The sequence below is a fragment of the Schistocerca serialis genome, chromosome 1, assembly GCF_023864345.2.
Source record: "Schistocerca serialis cubense isolate TAMUIC-IGC-003099 chromosome 1, iqSchSeri2.2, whole genome shotgun sequence".
Lineage (NCBI taxonomy): Eukaryota > Metazoa > Arthropoda > Insecta > Orthoptera > Acrididae > Schistocerca > Schistocerca serialis.
Genome location: NC_064638.1, coordinates 1132474316 through 1132495845, shown reverse-complemented (window position 1 = coordinate 1132495845; position 21530 = coordinate 1132474316). Strand labels below are relative to the sequence as shown.

Genomic DNA, 21530 nt, shown 5'->3' with positions numbered 1-21530 from the left:
TGTCTTAGCATCATTAAAGCACTTTCCAGTCTGATTAACTGCACCTAGGAAGGTTCTTTCACGTGATATGTGATCGTGTTACTTGCCATAAAACAGATTATTACTATCCATTGTTATGCTTTCTCGGATGCTGACGTCCTCCTTAAGCAAACAGGATTACACAAGACAATATTTCGACAAGTTGTTATTTATTTTATATGTAAAAATGACAGGTACTGTGAAAGTATAGTATTTGAGAGGATTGTGGATTTAATTTGCTGTTTGTTTAGATACAGTAAACAATACTATATAATACCACTTTCACTATGTTACAAAACACAAATATATACCATACAATCTTTGTACTATGATAGGAAATTATCTCTTAATAAATCATAGACAAATTTTTGGACAATGCTCATCGTATATTTCTCAATTATTCAATAATCTGCCTCCAAAGGAAAATGCTGGATTTAGTAAATTAATTTAAAATTTACATAGTCAAATAGCTGTTTACCTTGCCCCATATTTCGCTTAGACATACGAAATAAACGTAATCCGATGTTTAAAATTATAAAATTAATATTTTATTTTGGTGATACGTGCCTAGAAATATGATGTCCAAGAAAGAAAATTGTATTTCGTGTGTAGATTGTTACCAATCAATGACGATGGCAGCAGAACAGTGAATTCCGTCTGTAGATTCTAAACAATCAATGATGATGGCAGCAGAGTAGTGGGCGCCATATTTGTTGTTGTCGTCGGTGGGGGTAGGCCGAGCTGGTGCAGAAGTGCTGGGAAGGAGTGGTTGCGAGGGGAGCGTTGGCGAGGGTGGATTAGAGCGCTGTTGTGTGTAACTGGTGAAAGAACTTGCGTTAGTCGATTGCCGTGTGTGCTTTGTTGTGTTTTCAGTTTACGTCTTGTCTTATCATTATAAGTAGAACATGAATTATCAGTGATCAGTTAAATCCAGCCCCGCGAGTGATTAGCTTACTGAGGAGTGGAGGTAGATGCCAGGTTTTGTATCTTTGTTGTGAAATAAACCAGCCACCAAGCTGGCTGGCAGTCCAGTTGTGTCGGGGGTCGATGACCCCCGTACGATGCTGGACTGGGAAGAGGGGGATAGATTTTCTTTCGAGGATTCTGATAGGTTCGAAGAGGATTCACTGTGCAGTTGGAGCAGTGAACCCGAATCTTTGTGCAACAATTGGAGAGGATGGAAGAGACCAACTTTAGGATCTGGCACTTTTGGATTGTTGAAGAGGACACCAGAAGGTAAGAAAAAAATGCAATTGTTATTGCTGCAGATTTTTACATCCGTCTACATGTTGTAGGATTCCACGTAATTTATTGTTGTCTTGATCACGATGCAAGATAATATGGAACTGCTTTACGCATTTCATGTTGAAAACTACTTCGTGATTAGTACGTAATATTACGCATCTGTGAAGGGGGTACTACGGCAGTAACCCGGGGAAAGTTGATAGTTTGGAGGTAAAATTTTTCTCTGTTCTGGTAATTAGTATATTTCATGATTGCTCAGGTGCCACATTGCTGATTGTGTAGTATTTGTATGAATTTCTGTAGGAGATTAGTCGTGTTCGTGTAAGATTTAGTAACACAATAAAATTTTCAGCGCAGTAATCTCAAAAGTAATATTTTGCCGTAAAGCGCTTTGTTTCTTGCAGGACCGACCTACAGTCAGGGCTCGAAGAATATTTAGATTTGCGTATTGACATCTCTTGAAGCAGGATTTTTATGTTGAATAAGTGAAGAGTTCGATCAAGTGGGGTGAAAAACCTGTCCGCAACGGCAAACTCTTTACGTTGGTTTCCTTTGTTCTTGTGGGCCTCCATTACTGATGGCATAGACTGCGCTCGGAGCTAGCGTAAATAACAGGATATGGGGTCGTAAGAACTATAGAATGTTGTATGGAATTTCAGTAAGAATTTTAAATTCGTGAGTAACTAGTAATGCGTTTAATTTGTATTGCTTTAATGAGATACATGGATATGTGATGTGTGGATTTGTGGCCATGTAAAAAAAAAGTTTTTATTATTTGAATTTGAGGGGTTTGCATTAGTCCTCTCCACACATGTTTGTTTGTTTGTTGAAACTTTCTACTCTACTTAAATAAGAGACCGTGTTCTGGTACACAATGCGACAAAATTTGAAGTAATTTGGTTTGTTTTGTGTTAACGAACCTAACACACAGTACTGGTTTTTGTAGCTGAGTATGAGGGATTTTGCAGAAGACATAGGTAGCCGATACTATTCGTCTTCAAGCAGAAAATATTGAGGCAATAGCTAACACAGCGATACTTTTATGTATGTCCACACAATTGACGTGACTGAAGATAGCATCATAGAAACTGCCAGATCCAATATTTACGTTAAATGTTGCACACTCGTGAGCCTCAATATTACTACTCTCTTGTTGCTTTGTAACGTTTAACCCAAACAAAGGAAAATGATACTCTGTATCACTTACAGCAATAATAACAAAAGTACGTGGAATCGCGTGTTAGGATCAGTACGATGTGAATAAAAGTAGACCCATCCAAACAATCATGAAGATATCCGAAGTTGAAAGTATTTACCAATCGAATGCTTTGCATGCTCAGAGTATCGGTACCTACAGAATTTTGTCCTGAAGGTGTGATGGAAAATGTGTTATGATCAGACTACTTCGTTTTTGAATCGGTAGAAGCACTTAAGACCAATGCTTGTCGTATGTTGAGAGAGATAACGTAATTGCCTATCGCGTAAGTTGTGGCCGTAAGATCTTACCAGTAAACGTTACTGATAAATGTTGATAACGAGCCCCCTTCGGTACGAGATGGTGTCTGACATGGGCATGGCAATGATTTGCTCCGGGGCGAAGTTGCGGCTGGGGTTCGACGTCAGCTGTGCAGTCGCTGGCAGCTCCAGGATGCGCACAGACGAGCAGAACAGGTGTCTTGCAGAGCGACGGCCGGCTGCTGACCGCCAAGGCCGGCGGTATAACGGCGGACACTGCCCGCGGCGTGCACCGCCACATTCGTCAAACATTAGCGGACTCTTGCCCAACTGCGGTGCATCGGGACGTCTCCTATTTATAGCCCTTGAATTTTACAGGAAACAAAAGAATGCATTGCGACCGTGCGAGTAGCATAACGGGAATGCAATGTTTTCCTTTGAGATGTGTACCAAGTTGTCTCCAAACGTTCTGCGATTTTGTGGTCAGCGTTAATTCAATAGTACGGAGTGAAAGCTGATGTACGCCATCCAGTATATCATGTAGCTATTTAATAACAATGCTTTGTCAGTGACCCGTTAGTGTTGAGTGGACTGCCTCAGGACTACTGTAATCTACAACAATATAATAAAAGTGGGATCGTGGACACACCACTTTTTTCCATGAGTAGTTTATATACTGTATACGTAATTATTATGTCTCAAAATATTTTTCGCACACTCGCCCCCTTATCAGAGACAGGTTTTCTGAATTTACCTTGCGGTTTTAGTGTATGTAACGAAAAGTTCGGTAAATGTGGCGTGGTCGTAGTTATGATGCTACGCTCTAGATCAGTTACCATAACCCGTATTTCCTATTCACCTTCGTTGGCTTCGCCATATCACAACCAAATTATCACCTTCCAACCTAACCTGGACTACATTACATATCAGTCTGTTGTCGCAGCCTAGATTTCACATTGTATCCCAACAATTTTATGGGTGTTATAACAACATAAAGTTCAATGTCATTGTCGTTGCAAAGGCTGTTGCACCGAGTTCAGAGTCAGGAAGTCACTGTTCCCTCACTACAAAAGAATGCATCCACAGAGTGTAATGCAAGCTCAATAGTTGTTTTAAGCTGTTCTACCGGTAGAGGACGAATACGTTCTAATAGTGCACTAAACATTTTCACAGCCACCATTGGGCAGCTTGGTCAGTTGATAACTTAGCCTGCTTAGATTGACCTTATACAGGCTGCTGAGAAGGTGAATTTGATTTCTCTTGCTGTATGCCTTAGTTTTCAGCATGACATAAATGTAGCAACTGAACACACATTGGCTGTAAACGGCCACAATTCCTGATTCAGCAAAGATGGCTTTACAGTAGGCCATTTTTAGCGGGAATTAATGATGCTGCTTTCTTCTGTAGTAACAGCACATTTCTGATGTTGCTGTCAGATGAGACATAGTGGGCTGTTGGTAGGTACTATTCTGCACTGTTTTTGAGTTTCCACAGAAAGTAGACCTGTAAAGGCTTGACGAACATTGCTGTAGTGCGCTCTCACCATGTTAATTTACTATCAGTGGAAAAGCTCATAAGTTCAACATTTGCGACGTTGCTCAGTACTAATGTGTCACCGAGGCCACATGTGTTCTGTGTTTTTATTTGTTGTTGTGGTCTTGAGTACGGAAACTGGTTTGATTCAGCTCTCCATGCTCTATCTTGTAGTAAAGCCATTGTTTCCCACTAAAATTTTTATCCACAACAATGCCTGCATTAGCAAATTGGCATTTTCTTGGTGCCTCAGGATGTGTCTTACCAACAGATCTCTTCTTTTAGTCAAGTTGTGTCGTAAAGTTCTTTTCTTCCCTATTGGAATTAGTACCTCATTATTTATCCGACCTACCTGTCTAATTGTCAGCCTTCTCCTGTACCACCAAATTTCAAATCTCTCTGTCAGACCGGTTGATCGTCCACGTTTGATATCAGTTTATTTATTTCAGACAAATACTTCCTAACACTTATACTTATATTTAATAATTTTCTCTTTTCCAGGCACTGTTTCTTGCTTTGCAGCCTGCATTTTATATTTTCTTCGGGTAAAAGTCTGCTAAAGTTCTAGGCTTTCTGTCTGCGTTAGTAAGAAAGTAGTGTGTGGAAGCTGATACACTTGACGACATGATTGTATTACATAATACGTCAAGGATTGCTTGTTAACGCAACACTGCATCGAAGATCTGTTGTATTAATTTTCTCAAAGACGGGTATTGAGTTACTCAAAAACGGGTGGAGGCATGATACCGCTGGATGCGATACGTCTGATCGTTTTTCGGACAATGCAACTATTTCTGCGATCACAAAATACAGTTTACTGTGGGATTCGGACACGTTCAGTATTTTCCACATACACAAATTTTAGAAGAAAGTGTTGGTGAGTTAACTAAACTCCTTGAACTAGGTGAAGAGAGAAACCTGGAGCTTTGTTACTGAACTGAGCTTGCGCGAGACACGGTGGCGATCGAAAGGCAGTGAGTAAAATCCTTCTCGATTTCGTGATGACTGTCTCCTTCGAGCGAGACAGAGAAAATGTTTCAGGTTTTCTTGATAAATATCTATTTCTTGTGTGTGCAGTAGTGTCACTGAAACACGTTACAAAGTGGCTGGAATTAAGGCAAGTCTGGTAGCTTAGTCTACATGCAATTATGGCAGTAATCGAAAATCAGCAGTTAGTCACAACACACAGCTAGCGAAGGAAGAGGATGCCAATGCATGCAAAGGAAGGTCTTGCCAAAATACCCTACATGGTTTCCAGCCGACAATCACATACTTCTGTTTTTCAGTTCTAAGCGCCGAACTGACGCGAAAGTAAGAGAAGGAAGCACGAGGCTAATCAAGAGCTCAATGTTTAGATTCGTAGGACCGCATTTGTTAGGAAACAAATCGTCGACAAAATACCGTTGTCTGCTGACACGTTCTACTTTTTAATTTCAAATCGAAAAGATAGGGTTCTGGTAACCAGATGACAAATTATTTTCATGCGTTACTCCAGGTTAGTTTTGTCCATTCTTACTTGTATGTATAATTGTTATACAGGGTGAAAACTGTTCAAAGCGACAAACTATGGCAAGTTGCATGGGACACCAAAAGAAATATTCTTGTCTGATGTCGTAATTTTCGTTGAGCATTATGTTAACCGATAGGGAGCGTATTCAGTCCTCGGTTGTAAGAAATGTGTGATAAAAGTAATGAGACTGACAACGCTGCGAGCTATCTGGCAACGCCCGCATCTCGTGGTCGTGCGGTAGCGTTCTCGCTTCCCACGCCCGGGTTCCCGGGTTCGATTCCCGGCAGGGTCAAGGATTTTCTCTGCCTCGTGATGGCTGGGTGTTGTGTGCTGTCCTTAGGTTAGTTAGGTTTAAGTAGTTCTAAGTTCTAGGGGACTGATGACCATAGATGTTAAGTCCCATAGTGCTCAGAGCCATTTGAACCATTTTATCTGGCAACGCTGTTTCGTTGTGGGAAGACCTCGATGTTCATCCCTTGCAGATGCGAATTTCAAAACCGCACAGACACCACGTGACTGTTGAGAGAGCCATGACGTGTGTGTGTGTTTTACAAATATGGAACAGCGAAATTTAGAGCAACGCGTTGTCATCAAGTGTTGCGTTAAACCGCGAGTTTGGTCTTTCACAAGTTGATAGAGGCTTATGGGGAACATCCCTTGTCATGATCATGCAAGTTTGTGCCGAAACACCTCACAACTGAGTAGAAAGGCAGTTGAAGAAACGCGTAGCATTTGACGATGCCATTATGGTACCAGAGTATTAGGACTTGTATAAAACAGATGTGAAGATGGCCATTATAAACCTAAACCGATAGCCTGATAAAAAATTTGTGACCATAGACGTGAACTGAAGGAAATTTATTCTATATTTGCGTCACTGTTCGATTCGCGACCGTGTCGCATGTTGTGAAACGTGTGTGTTGATCTTCAGTGGTCTGCCAAGAACCATGAATGGTTCAGTCCCCCGATACTGAAATATGTTCTAAAATGACGTCATTTTGGGACTTGAACATTCAAAAGAATGTGACCTAATATGTTACAGGCCCTACCAGTTGAAGCCTTTCAGCGCCGGTACCAAAACTGGGAACATCGACTGCGCCGATGTATAGCTGCCGAAGGGAACTGCTTTCTATTGGGCAATATTGTTGTTTGAAAAATAATAATAATTGTGTTGTTGAGGATGATGATAGCTTTGGTAGATTAAAAAATCGGTCTCATTACTTTTCTCCCACACCTCGTAATGACTTCTTTGTTGTTTTAACGGTCCTGTTGCACTGGCAGAGGGCTTATTTCATTGTTCACTTATAGTAGCTGTTCCACATTCACATTTATTTGTGCGTCTTGGCCTACCACGTGGCATGTTTACTAATGGTGCGATACACCTGGAGTGAGTAAACTGATGTGGTTGGTGATTACTACATAGCGATCCTGTCTTCATCCACAGTTCATCTATTTGGAGTGAGTTTAATCTCGCCACACACACACACACACACACACACACACACACACACGGGAGGACTCGAAGGGGAGGGGCTTGCAATCCGTGACATGGCGCTTCAAACAGCTCTAGGAATTTTCACAATGTTTCTACTTCGTGTTTTACCCTTCTTAGGCGGTATTTTAGACCACAAAAATCCATTCTTACCCTTGATTGTGTTTGCTGACGATACCACCTCCTCCTCATCACACCATCTTCTGACGTCGTAGTATCAGGCTCACAACTGTGTTCAGATTGTATTTCCAAATTATCTTCCTCGCTTGAAAATAAGTCACTTTCACTGCAATCGTCTTTCTCCAAAACACTTCTCACAGAGTCCTGAAACCTTCGATCATTCAAATTTACAGACGCCATGCTCGAAAAGCTTATGAAATCTAGCGCATATATTTCACCTACGAAAATGGTAACAAGGGGTGACCTATAACCCCAAGAACTATTCGATCTCAAGTAGCAACTGAACGCAACTTACCAGCAGCACGACAGACCAGTGACTCATCTGTTTGACCTATGGCAGCGCCATCTAGCGGGCCACCCCATAGCGCCATCTGGTTTCCGCCTTCAAGCTAGACAAGTTTCGTTCTTTGTAGTTTTTTCTTTTTTTCGTTTGACGCTTATGTCGGGAGATATTTGGCCCGCTCACGATCAATGGACCACCCTGTAAATAAGGCGCCTATACTTTCCATATACACTTACGCGCACGACTCTCGTACTTCGCGAAGGAAATGTGCCTGCGAGCACAAAAGATACGTAAAGCCTTCCCAACGAGGCGGCTGAATATCCCCTCCGGGGCCTCACTGCAATTCATGCGATACGATTTTACTTCGTATAAGCTATTTTAAATCTTCATCAGCTGTTATTCGTGTATGACAAAAATGGTTCAAATGGGTCTGAGCACTATGGGAGTTGACATCTGAGGCCTTAAGTCCCCTAGACTTAGAACTACTTAAACCTAACTAACCTAAGGACATCACACACATCTAGGAGGCAGGATTCGAACCTGCGACCGTAGCAGCAGCGCGGTTCCGGACTGGAGCGCCTAAAACCGCTCGGCCACAACGGCCGGCCGTGTATGATATTTCGAGGTAGAAATTGCATATTGAAGAAAGCATGTAATTAATAAAATGATGATTGGGTGAAAGAAAAATTAATCGAATTTATCCTACTTAGGCGATATTTCGATACCATTTTTCCATGCACAAATATCACGAGCTACAATACACAAAAGGTATTTAAAAGTTAACTACGCCATTTGTGACAATGGAGGTTCAACCATCAAGTTTGACAGTACTGAGACTTCGGTTGCTGTTGGGATCTGTTGCAGGTGTGATATTCCACATACAGTTTACTGTCGTACGAGAACGGCGCTTGAATCCACCATCCCATGGTTCTTTCAGGACGTTGCCCCCACGAAATTGAGACATTTGATCTGGTTAAAGTCGCTCGGGGACTTGCCGCCCAGAGCCATGAGTAAGCTAAATTGAGTTCTCAGTGACCTCATTTGAACATTAATAAAACGGCTTCGTTCCATTCGTGATCAGCTGTTTCATAGAACTCGTGGACAGTATGGGCTTGATGACTCACAGGGTAAGTGCTGGACTACCAGCATAAAGGTCTTTGATTGGGTTAAAACTGTTCGCTATCGCATACCTCTGGCGGTGTTTCGTTAATGTCGAAAATGCCAAGTTGCACCGCGGTTCGGTGTCCACGTTGAACTGTAGAACCCATCCGATGTAACTGCTTGTCAGATCTAGGGTCGGAGGAAGGTCAGTGTACGACCTCTAATAAGACCGTGTCCAGTAAGGTACTGTGGTGGTTAAATAAATATTCTATTCGAGGGCAGTGTTACATAAAATATACAGCTCAGTCGCATTAATGTGCCCTCCGCCTATGTTCGACGTCAACAACTCCCAGACGGCAGGTGACAGCACTGACAGTGGATGTCATGTAAAGCATGTCTGGGGACGCAGAAAACAGCACAGTTGTTGTCGTAATGTGGTAACTGGGCGATTTATCTGACGTCCAAATGGGCACGATCGTTGGGTTTCGGGCCAGGTTGGAAGCATTTCTGAAACGCGTAAGTTGTAAATTGTTCGCGTGCCGCCATGATTAAAGTACTCCGTGTATGGTAAAATGGCGCTATTCAAAGACCGACCCCGAGGCAACTGTGGTGCACCATGGGCCATGGATGACAGGGATGGAAAACGGCTGCCGAGAAGTGGGTGAGCGAATGGACGACCGTTCAGCGAACGCTGCTGCTTATGGGCCTCAGCAGCAGGCGCCTGGCTTATGAACCCATGCTGATTGCTGTTCGTAGGCGAGGAAGACTGGAGTTTGCACGTCACTGGCGCGCTTTAAGCTCCATCGCGCTGAAAGCAAATACGCTGCAGCAATCGTCGGAACGGTCCAAGCCGGGGAGGGAGCATTACGGTCGCGGCATTCCCTGGTTGATCTCTACATTGTAGAAAGCGCAGTGGATCCACACAGGTGTGCAACTATCCTTTGTTATCGTGTCCACCCCTGTACGAGTTTTATTTTCCTCGACACAATGCTATCTATCAGCAGGACAATGCAACATGGCACACAGCTCGAAGCGTATGTGCGTGGTTCGAAGAGCACCAGGGTGATTTTACGGTATCCTCCTGGGCACCGAATTCGCTGGATTTAAAAGCAATCGAAAATCTGTGGGACCACCTCGATCGGATTGATTGCGCCACGAATCCTCAGCGGAGAAAAACCAGTCAGTACAGCTGGACATGGCGCTGGAATCGGCATAGCTCCACATCCTTGCCCAATACCTTCCAGAACCTCATTGACTCTCCTTTGGCACGTCTCGCAGGGGTCCACGCTGCAAAAGGTTTTTGACAGATGATCACGGTAATGTGACGGGACAGTGTATAAATTCAGGACCACTGCACCAATTTTTACACTTTACTCAGGCAAGACACGATTTGACTGTTCCTTCAAATTAAGCGCGTAGAATGCGTTAAATTTAAAGTCGTAACTGTAATCTGATCTAAATTATTTGGCACCTGGTGTTTTTAGCTCTGAAGTTGCGACGTTGTAGCGACAGGTATTGTTTGCATGCAGCCGCCACAGGTCTTACCACCGAAGGAAACTGCCTAGAAGCCTCTGTCCTACAAAACCATGCATTTTTTAAAACTTCACTGTATAGATCTCTATTGTGCCTCCAAGAGTGTCAAGAAAGTCCGTTCTGAAATTTAGTGTGAGCCAGAGTTCAGATTTTTTTTAAAACAGGTGAAGTTTTGCGCTCTAAACCACTAACTGACAAATGCCAACTAATTTAAAGTAGACTAAAGAAAGTTGAAGTACACGACAGATAATTAACAAATTCATCCCCCCCCCCCCATCTCTCGAGGCACTCAATAAGTAAGGAATGCAGCACTTTTTTTTAATGTAAGATTTGTTATGGGACATCGCGGAATATTCCTTCTTCATCACATATAGTTTCATAAACATCAGACAAGTGGCGGCGCTATGCGTAGTCTTCAAAATGGCTATGCACAGGAGGGGCATGCGATGAGGGAGCTGTCATCGAGCTTCCTTTGGCGTAAAACCATAGCACCATACGTATTCAAAGGCTCTTGCAGAATGTCTACGGAGACATAGCAGTGAACAAAAGTACGGTGAGTTGTCGGGCGAGGCGTCTGTCATCATCGCAACAAGGTTCCGCAGAGCTGTCCGACCTCCGGCACGGCCACTCCTGCAATGTTGGAACGTGCGGACACTCTCATCCGAGATGATCGATGGATCACACAAACACCTCGCTGCACAGTGGGACGTCTCTGGTAGTGCTGACACACTCGTCCAAGAATTGGAATACTCAAAGGAGAGTGCGGCCTATCAGAAGTTCACAAAGAGCAGAGGAGGTCCATCCGTGTGAAATTACTTGGACGTTACGAGGCTGGTCGTGACAGTTTTTTCATCACTTCGAACCGGAAACAATACTGCAATCCATCCATGAAGTGGCGCCACACCACATCTCCTTCGGTGAAAAAAATTGGAGGCCCAACTTCAGCCGGTAAAGTCACGATGACGGTCTTCTAGGACTCTGAAGGGGTTATTGTGTTGGAAGTTATCCCTCGTGGTGCAACCATCAATTCTGAAGTGTATTGTGCTACCTTTAGAAAATTGAAGAAACTATTTTAGCGTGTTCGATGCCACGAAAATGCAAACGAAGTTCTTCTCCAAGACAACGCAAGGCTTCACACAAGTGTTCGAAGAGGACTTCACAGAGCTTCACCAGACTGTTATTCATCATCCGCCCTATAGCCCGCACCTTGCACCTTTCGACTTCCATCTGTTTTGCCGAGTGAAGGATGCACTCCGCGGGAAGCGGTATGAGGATGATGGGGTGGTTGTTGATGTAGTATGAGGATGATGGGGTTGTTGTTGATGCAGTCAGGCGTTGGCTCCGACGTCGACCAGTAGAGTGGTACCATGCGGGTATACAGGTCCTTTCAGTAAGGTGGCGTGAGGCCGTCACATTGAACGGAGGTGATGCTGGAGAAATAGAGACTTGGTAGTCAAAAGAATGGGGAATAATATGGAGTATTGGAACACTGAATAAAACCATCCTGCTTTCACAAGAGAAATTGAACGACTCCACGTAAATGAGTATTGGCGCTTGAAGTTGAGGCGAAACGTTACCTTTGGTCCAGTTAGCACTTTCTTACTGTTCTGTTGGCGTCTGCGGGTGAAGCTGCTGTACCTGCGTAACCTACGTCGCAAGCTCCCACTTCGGTCCATGATAGTTACAGCGCCACCTTGCTTCCTATGCCGCTCGTCAGAACGAAGTGGCACAATGTAATAACACTGGCTTCGCCTTCACCTAGGGAGAAAGGTTAATGTTTGTCGTCCCGTCGACGATGACGTCGTTAGAAATGGCGCAAGAGTACTGATTGGAAAGTGGAGAGGGAATTCAGCCGCGCACTTTCCAACGCTTTATGCGGTTAATGGAAATAGTAGGATAGCTGGTCGGCAATTTGAGCCGCGGTACCACTCTTGATCGGATTCAGGAGGAGCGTATTTAGTGCCCGTCCGGCATCCAGATTTAGGTTTTACGTGGTTTTTGTAAACCGCTTATGATGAATGCCGAGGTGGTTCCTTGGAAAAGAAAACGGCACCCTTTCGATTTCCTGTCAGAGCTTATGTTCCATCTTTAATGACCTCGTCTCCACCATCTACGAACACGTCTCTTCCCCAAAAATGTAATTTTCCTTTACTTACAGAAATTCTGGTTATGCTTGATCATTAAGGCTTACATGGGAGCGTCCGAAATGCACTCAGTGGAGTTTGTCTATTCAAAAAGAGATGGGATGGTGTCGAGTCTTCGAACAGCACTGCATTTTGCGAAGGCCAAGTAATTAATACTTCACAGTAGTCGTTCAACAAAAATCGTGTTGAGAGCGCTCATTACAGTTGCACCCTACGGACTAATTATAAAACCTACAATTATATTTCATGACAACGCAGTTGTCATCAAAGACTTTGAATAAATTAAACAAACCGATCTGAAATATCGTAGACGATAATTTTGCGCGAGTAACTGTGAGAGCACGCATGCGATTATTTTTCTCTGTATGGTAAACGGAAGACATAAAATGAGTTGGGTAACTTGCATTCTGCCTAACATCGAAATTAGTTGTTTGATTGAATAAGCAACCTGTACGAATTTTGAGGACTGTGGGGTATTTTTTATGCGGGGTGAAGATTTAGGAACATTATTTAAGTGGAATTGATTGACACCCAACGAATAAACGTGCCTGCCGATGTAAAAAGCATGTTATAACGGACTTTGAGAAAGTAGATAATGGAGAAGGGAAAAATTCACCTATTTAGAAAATAAAATTACCTATTACAGCTGATATTTCTGTACCACAGAAAGCAGATTTGCCGAGACGGAGAAAGCCTTTTTCAGCTATATAGATGTTGAGGAGTAAACTTTGAAATCGCGTAGCCTCAAGAAACTGCTAATCAATCCCAAATTTAGATTTTTATATCAGTTAAACGTAATACGTATGAGTTATAATTTTTATAGGTTAAGTTGCATTTAGCTTCAACATGAATACTGGTGTATTGATGTCTTATTTAATTATTGTACTCTATTAGATATACAGTAGCCTGAATATGTCTGAAACTGAAACTGTGAGGCTAATAATGTCAATCTTTTTGTAAATGTCCATTACTCACATTTATTACTAGTGACTCCTGTACACTAACCAAGTTTTAGTTTTTCATTATGACTCAGGTACGTGATCATGGTCATTCGGAGACTGAAGGTGGTTGTTTTAACCGAGTAATCTAACTGTGATCATGAAGATATTGCTAATGGCTGTTGACTATTACTTGTCAAATATATTAGGAAGTATGTCTGGATGACGATCCACATTCCAGAATGCTAGAATAGCAACACTTCACACAGTCTTCCTGTTCGTTGTTCTTGGATTGCGTCTGCAAGACGTCTCAATTGTTAACTATGAATGTTATCAGTAATGGTTACACTCCGGGGAAGCAATTCATAGTACACAACACTTTCTGTTTCACCAAATGCATAACCTTGTCTTTTGTGGATGCGCGCAGGTCTTTGCACTGGGACTTGCTGCTTTGTTTGGGATCGGCCATTCCTTTCTTTTCCTTATCTTAGCATAAAGACACCACTTCTCGGCACCAGTGACGATACAGTGTAGGAATGGTCGGTGCCGTTCACGAGCCAGATAATGAACAATCAGAGATGCACTCATGGCCACCCGGTAATTGTGATTTTGGCTTCGAGCATGCATGCAGATGTTGCACAGTGGTGGAATGATCAGTCGTCACATTTGCCAGTTCTCGAGTACGTTGACGTGGATCATTTGGATTAATGCGTTTAAACGATCTTTTTCAAACCCCGAAGGTCTTCCTGAAGTTGGAGAGTCACTAATTTCAAACCGATCCTCCTCAAAACGAGAAAACCGTTTTCTTGCCCTGCTCTGTCCTCTGGCATTAACCCCATATACGGCACAAATGTTTCTGGCCGTCTCCGCTGCTGTCACCCCTCTGTTGAACTCAAACAGAATAATATGTCGCAAATGTTTCGATTTCTCCACTTGGCACTGCATTTCCTAGCGTCCGCAGCTCTACTCACTTCTCCAAATGACAGTAAGACAATATGTCAACTCGAATAGCAACAGTGAACTACAAATAAAGCACGACAATCGATAAACCCGTAGCAACTGGAATACCTACATGCAAAACAAAAACGCTATGAGCTTACGCATCAACCTAATATATTATCAGGCAGAAACAAACACTGTTAGATACTTCCGTAAAGTGAACCAGCAAAAGATTAGGATTATCTCATACATACTCAAAATGATAACTGGTAGTGACTCCTAGATTCCGTGAGCAGCACAAATAAGGCATTCTGCGCCATCTATGATATGATCGGCGTGTCGAATTATTTGAGTCAATCTTAACCAAGGAAACTCCCCATCATATCTCCCCCCCTCAGATTTAATTTAGTGCTAAGAAGGTGGCCCAGTGAATAGCCCGTCAAAAACTTATCACAGACCGAGCTTGAAAGCAGGAAAGAGATGTATTGAACTGTGAAAAAAGAAGCAAAATGCAAACAGTGAACGGTCGAAGTGGAATATCGAGAGTAATTGAGCAGCCGTGGTTAAGTGGTGAGGTCATTGGACTGTAAACTGGACGAGCCGTGTTCAAAACTTACTTATGCCAGTTGTTTATTTTTGACAACATTATGAAAAGTTTGTCCAGTCATTGAAATGTTGGATCTCCTTCTGCAGACTTGGCAGTTGTACTACACATTGGTAATAGAATATGTCATGTGATAAGAATACGTTACCGTCGCAAGTAAATGTTATGAATAGTGAGAAGAGGCGAGATACCACATAGACGTCTCACAGAAATGAAAACAAATAAACGGATGTGAGCTGTGGTACAACAAAGGAATCCAACAGTCAAGACTATCGAAACGGAACACAACTTAAAAAACTTTAAGAACGTATGTTTTGACAGAACACAGAGAAATTGTGCGATGTGAAACCGTTCAGATGAACTCTTAAATTGGGCAAGGAGGGGTATCTCTCTCACTTACCAGGCATACAAATTAGGTGCGTCGATTAGAGATTACTATCATATGACACACGCACTAACTTCGTTATGACACACCATACGTATTTTCCGCTGGAGGATTCGGCTGAGGTTCAAATGGCTCTGAGGACTACGGGACTCAACTTCTGAGGTCATCAGTCCCCTAGAACTTAGAACTACTTAAACCTAACTAACCTAAGGACATCACACACATCCATGCCCGAGGCAGGATTCGAACCTGCGACCGTAGTGGTCTCGCGGTTCCAGACTGCAGCGCCTATAACCGCTCGGCTACTCCGGCCGGCCGGCTGACCGTCATCAAACGTTTGTGGTTCCCATTCGAAAGCCACCTCTTTTCGGCCGTTAATAGAGCAGGTGTGCAGAATGAGCTGTCATTATCTTACACCTCCCTTTTGCAAACGGACATTATGCCACAACACACACAAAAATTGTTATACAGAGGGGGGGGGGGGGGAGGTTTGAACACGGCTCGCCCGCTTGGCGGCCCAACACCGTGACCACTCAACCACGTCCCCATTGCCCTTTCAGGCTGCTATATATTGCACTTCATGTCCTTGAACCGTCCGCTGTTTTTTTTAAAATGGTTCGGTACACCTTCCTGTTTTCGTGCTTGATTTGTATTCAGTTTTTGACGGGCTGGTCACTGGGCCCTTATAACTAACTGCGGGGGGGTAGGGGGGGGGGTTGCGATGAGGAGTTTCCCTTGTAACTTCACGAGAGACAAAATGAAATAAATATACCACCAGTTTACGTGTATCATCAAATAAGGTTTACTCAAGTGGACCTCCATGAACGAGAAAAACCAGAGATAGAAGTGTTAAAGTCATTTACAGTGATAATGACTGGACTTTCTCTACATGTGGAGACCAGTATCCAAGTGACGAAAGAGAGAAATGGAAGTAAGTGGGTGCAGTGCTTATTCTGCCTCACTCTGTACCATGAACTCCGTCAAAGCTAATCTGTAGTAAGACAGATGTATGATCTCTGTAGTTTCACCAGTGAGCGTGATGATGGTGTTTAGACAGGAATAAGTTGTTTAGTTTTTTATCCTTAGTTAAAGTAAGCTTTGAACCTGAACGTTTTACTTGGTATTTGAACTGAAGATATTTTTATAGAGTTTTTTTATTATAAGTACGTAATTCTTGCTAGCCTTCTTGCTTCAGTATGTTCCTTTTGATTGCGTAAAAACATGTTCAGAAAGACGTATGAGTAGTTTATAAAAATCCTTATCACCAAGTTAGGTAGTTTTTGTTGTGTTTTAAATTTAAAAGTCTCAACTCCACAAAAACGAACCATAATACTTTGAAATTGTTTTTGTTGTATCATACATATGTAAATTTAAGTCACATATGGAATGTGTGGCTAACAAACTAGTTATGTATAGAATTATTGGCTATATCACCAAGGGTAGTCCACTTAAATGTTTCAGTGCAGGTACATTTGGAACAGTAGGTACTGAAAAACGACTTTTGTAGGTATAAATTTAAGACAGAGGCTCATTAAAGTAAATACTATGAGACATTCTGAAATGTAAGCAATTCACATTTTCAACACAAATTTACGTCTTTTTTATATCTTAAGCAGTCAATAACGTGAAAAATCACAAAGAGTGGGGTTGCTTGAATAGCAGTACGTACATTATATGCCGAGAAATTGCAAAGCTATGTTGACTTTTGAGATGAATAAAACGTGCCGCTATTGCGCATCTCGAGATGCAAGCGTGGTCCGCACGTTGTTCGTAATCGCGATGTGATTGACATTACCGCTGCATGTGCCGCAATAACGCCACAAACACTGACAGCAGCGATGAGTCGATCAGTGTTGGAGCGTGCATAGCAATGTAGGTATGTAAATGGTGATTTCTTCCAACGTACGTTGTAGCGTTTCTGCTGTGAGAAATGTAATTGCATAACGGCGTACATTTTGTTTGTTTCTGAGGAGACATATGTTTGTTTTATAGGTACTGTTGTGCACTTGTGTAATCCTTTAACCACATCGCGATTACGGGTAGTAGCGGCGCGTTTGGTTTATTTAATGCGTCGACTTTGCTTTGCAATTTCTTGAGATGTAGTTGACGTACTGCGATGCAACCAATGCTGTTCGTTTTGTGATTTTTCACGCTATTGATTGCATAAGAAATAATGTTACATCTTCAAGTCTTCTGATAAATTGTGGGCGTGCTTAATGAGATACTCCTTTACTATGTTTTTGAATATTTTGGGAATTTTGAAATTTCCTGTCCAGTGTCCACTAGTAACTCGTTGTTGACTTTTGCCCCAGAATAGAAACTCCATTCTGAGCTCTAGTGGGGAATGTACGGTCTGCATGGAAAATATTTCTGCGTCTAGTATTAGGGTTGTGAATTGCTGTGATAATCTAAATTCATTCTTATTAACCACAAACATCAGCTAGTGTTTGTATTGACATTATTTGTTAACCTTAGACATTAGCTAGAGTTTGTATTGACATTATTTGTCACTGAAGAGACTTACACAAGACGTTCGGTTAGCAAATTTATACAGTATTCGTATTGCATGCCTCTGTAGAACGAATGCCTTTGCCCTTTTTTTCTCTCAACTTAATAGCGATGCCTCAGTGGTTTCTGCCATAGAACAGAACTGAAAGTATGCTACCAATCGTGGCTGCAAGTCTCACAGTGAGACAGAGTTCCGAGAACTAAGGGGCAGAATTACGCCGTCGAAACTCTAGTGCCGCCTCAGTTCATTGTGCGTTCGGATTTTGTTTATTAGAAGCGAAATATTGTGGGGCCTAGCCAGCGTCCTCGATCGAGTCCTCATTTTTAGTCTCTGACACGAGGCTGCTCTTCCACGCGCCAGAGAGAAAGCAGTTTGCTCGAGACGCAGCTGGTTCTTGTTGAGGGGAAAGCTGTGAGCAGGAACTCACTGATAACGTTTTCTCTGCAGCACCCAGGCTACTCAGTGCTTCACCCCAGGTGCAGTGACGGTAAATTAGCACGTGTATCGTTTCAATACTTTTTCTAGCTACTCTAAATGTTCCGATTTCACATATCTGCTGAACCAAAAACTTCCAGTAAGTCAGAAACCCATCGTTTTCTATCACACGTAGTTGTGTTGCATGCCACCTCTCCTATAACGGGTAAATGTTAATTTCAAACCATAAATTCTGATTGCTGCCGGATTGACTTTGCAGTGTTTACTCATCATGTTTTTGGTTACATACAGCTCTGAGACGATGGGAAGGGGGTGCTGTAACATTAATCAGACCATTTCAAGAATTTTTGCGAGATAAGTATGTTCTTAAAAAGCTTTGTGTTTCATGGTTGCGATGTGTGCATCCACATGTAAGATCCTTTGTAGCGTGCTTCTACAAATCTGCTGCTGAAAGAAACGTTCCAAACATTTTAATATATTTACTGTATTCAAACCTTGGTCTCCCTGTAAAATTTCTACACCCCCTCCCTCTTCCCCCCTCCCTCTTCCCCCCTCCCTCTTCCCCCCTCCCTCTTCCCCCCTCCCTCTTCCCCCCTCCCTCTTCCCCCCTCCCTCTTCCCCCCTCCCTCTTCCCCCCTCCCTCTTCCCCCCTCCCTCTTCCCCCCTCCCTCTTCCCCCCTCCCTCTTCCCCCCTCCCTCTTCCCCCCTCCCTCTTCCCCCCTCCCTCTTCCCCCCTCCCTCTTCCCCCCTCCCTCTTCCCCCCTCCCTCTTCCCCCCCTCCCTCTTCCCCCCTCCCTCTTCCCCCCCTCCCTCTTCCCCCCCTCCCTCTTCCCCCCTCCCTCTTCCCCCCCCTCCCTCCCTCTTCCCCCCCCTCCCTCCCTCTTCCACCCCCTCCCTCCCTCTTCCACCCCCTCCCTCCCTCTTCCCCCCTCCCTCTTCCCCCCCTCCCTCTTCCCCCCCCTCCCTCTTCCCCCCTCCCTCTTCCCCCCCTCCCCCTTCCCCCCCTCCCTCTTCCCCCCTCCCTCTTCCCCCCCCCTCCCTCTTCCCCCCCCTCCCTCTTCCCCCCCCTCCCTCTTCCCCCCCTCCCTCTTCCCCCCCCTCCCTCTTCCCCCCCTCCCTCTTCCCCCACCCCTCCCTCTTCCCCCACCCCTCCCTCTTCCCCCACCCCTCCCTCTTCCCCCCTCCCTCTTCCCCCCTCCCTCTTCCCCCCCTCCCTCTTCCCCCCTCCCTCTTCCCCCCTCCCTCTTCCCCCCCCTCCCTCCCTCTTCCGCCCCCCCTCCCTCCCTCTTCCCCCCCTCCCTCTTCCGCCCACTCCCTCTTCCCCCCCCTCCCTCTTCCCCCCCTCCCACTCCCTCTCCCTCACCCCCTCCCTCTCCCCCCTTAACTATTGCGTGGTGCCTCAGAATGTGGTCCTAACAACCATACGTTTAATCAAACTGTGCCATAAAGTTATTTTCTCCCCAATTCAACGCATTATCTCTCAATAACTTATCCGCAAAACTTAATCTGTAGCAGCACATATCTGAAGCTGATGTTCTCTTCTTGGGTTAATTCTGCATTGTTTGTTTCAGTTCCTTATAAGGCTACACTCAAGACACAGTTTCAGAAAATACTGACGGCTAAATATGTATTCGATGTTAACAAATGTCTTGTTTTCGGAGAACTTTTCTCGCGGTTGGCTGCATGCATAATCGTTTTGTGTCATCACCAGTTACTTTGCTGCGTAAACAAGATAACTAGCATGCTATTTTTTCCGTGTCCTATTGCCTAAATTCATTTCCCAGCGTCACCTAATGTAATTCCATAACACACCATTATCCTTGTTTCATTTTATTGATGTTCATCATATAATCTCTTTCCAGGACCCATCAGTTCTAGAATTAAAGTTTTACTCTGCAGCGTAGTGTGCTCTGATTTGAAATTTCCTGGCAACTGTGTGCCAGACCGAGATTCGAACTCGGGCCTTTCGCCTTACGCGGGCAAGTTTCATATCAGCGCACACTGTGCTGCAGAGTGGAAATTTCATTCCGGTAACATCCCTCAGGTTGTTACCAAGCCATATCTCCACAATATCCTTCTTTCTAAGAGTGCTAGTCCTGCTAGTTTCGCAGAAATTGTACGAAGTTTTGATTGAGGCGCGTCACTAGTGGAAGTAGGGCTTTGAGGACGGGTCATTAGTCGTGCCTGGGTAGCTCAGGCGGGATGAGAGCACTTGCCTGCGTAAGGCAAAGGCCCAGAGATTGAGTCTCGGCCCGGCACACAGTTTCAATCTGCTAGTAAGTTTCACTCTCTATTCTGCTTAACTGGTATTAAGTCCTTTGCCTTCTGTGACAAAATTACAATGCCATTGGTAAATCTTGAGGATGCCGTTCTCCCTTTCCTGTTTTCCCAGTATTTTTGTTTTTATCCACCTACGCATGCGTGTACCAGATGTGGTTGAAATTGCTTCAGGCGTTCTAGAAGTATGTTTACACAACACTGCTTACCCACCCCCAACCTTTTCGAATCGGTTTGGTAGATGTTACGACTCCTACGGTAATTGCTTCCCCGTACTACGCCATAAACGTACGAAGTTGGTTCAAAATTTCTGCAGGCGGTGAGTTGCACTGTTGACATTGGGCGAAGTTGCTACCGTGATTCAAACAATAATCGTTAATCTGGATCTCCGCCGAAACATGCCTTTTTTGTGCATGTAGGGGTTTAGCAGTAAGCCGATCATTAGAGATAGAACATGGAAGTGTAAATAGGTGAAGGGAGGAACCAGCGGCGACACACGCGCCACGCAGCGGCGCTAAAGCAGAGTTATAAACACGGTTTCTAGAAATTTCTTCAACAAAGAAGATGTAACAGGTATTCCAGAATTCGAATCAAGAACAGCTGCCAACAAGTACATACCCTGGCATAGCGAACCAGCTGAAGCCAATAAAGGCGATTTTTTCCGGTCCGGGTTGATTACTATTTAGGTTCCTTTCATCAGAGGATGGTGGTAAAAATGGTCCGTTTTTAGCAGTCAAATACAACCAATCGCTCAATAAAATATCTGCACCTAATCACCGGGAAACTGCAAAGATCATATCAGCACAAAAGAAATTAAATAGTGGCAATTTGCAGAGTTAAGGACGTTTTATCATTGACATCGATTTGTAGAGGTCTTTGGAACATATTCTGTGTTGCAGTTTTATGAAGTACCTGGTAGAAAACAATCTATTGACACACAACCAGCACA

General features: G+C 43.7%; 1 protein-coding gene across 1 annotated transcript in view; it reads left to right on the top strand.

Moving 5' to 3' along the window:
* The first annotated feature begins 783 nt into the window (after positions 1-783).
* LOC126417137 (zinc finger SWIM domain-containing protein 8 homolog) overlaps positions 784-21530 on the top strand; it is a 516142-nt gene continuing 495395 nt past the window's right edge. Inside the window, exon 1 of the mRNA XM_050085037.1 lies at positions 784-1254. Within this exon, the coding sequence (XP_049940994.1) occupies positions 1080-1254 (175 nt within the window). The 5' untranslated portion in view covers positions 784-1079. The remainder of the gene's footprint in view (positions 1255-21530) is intronic.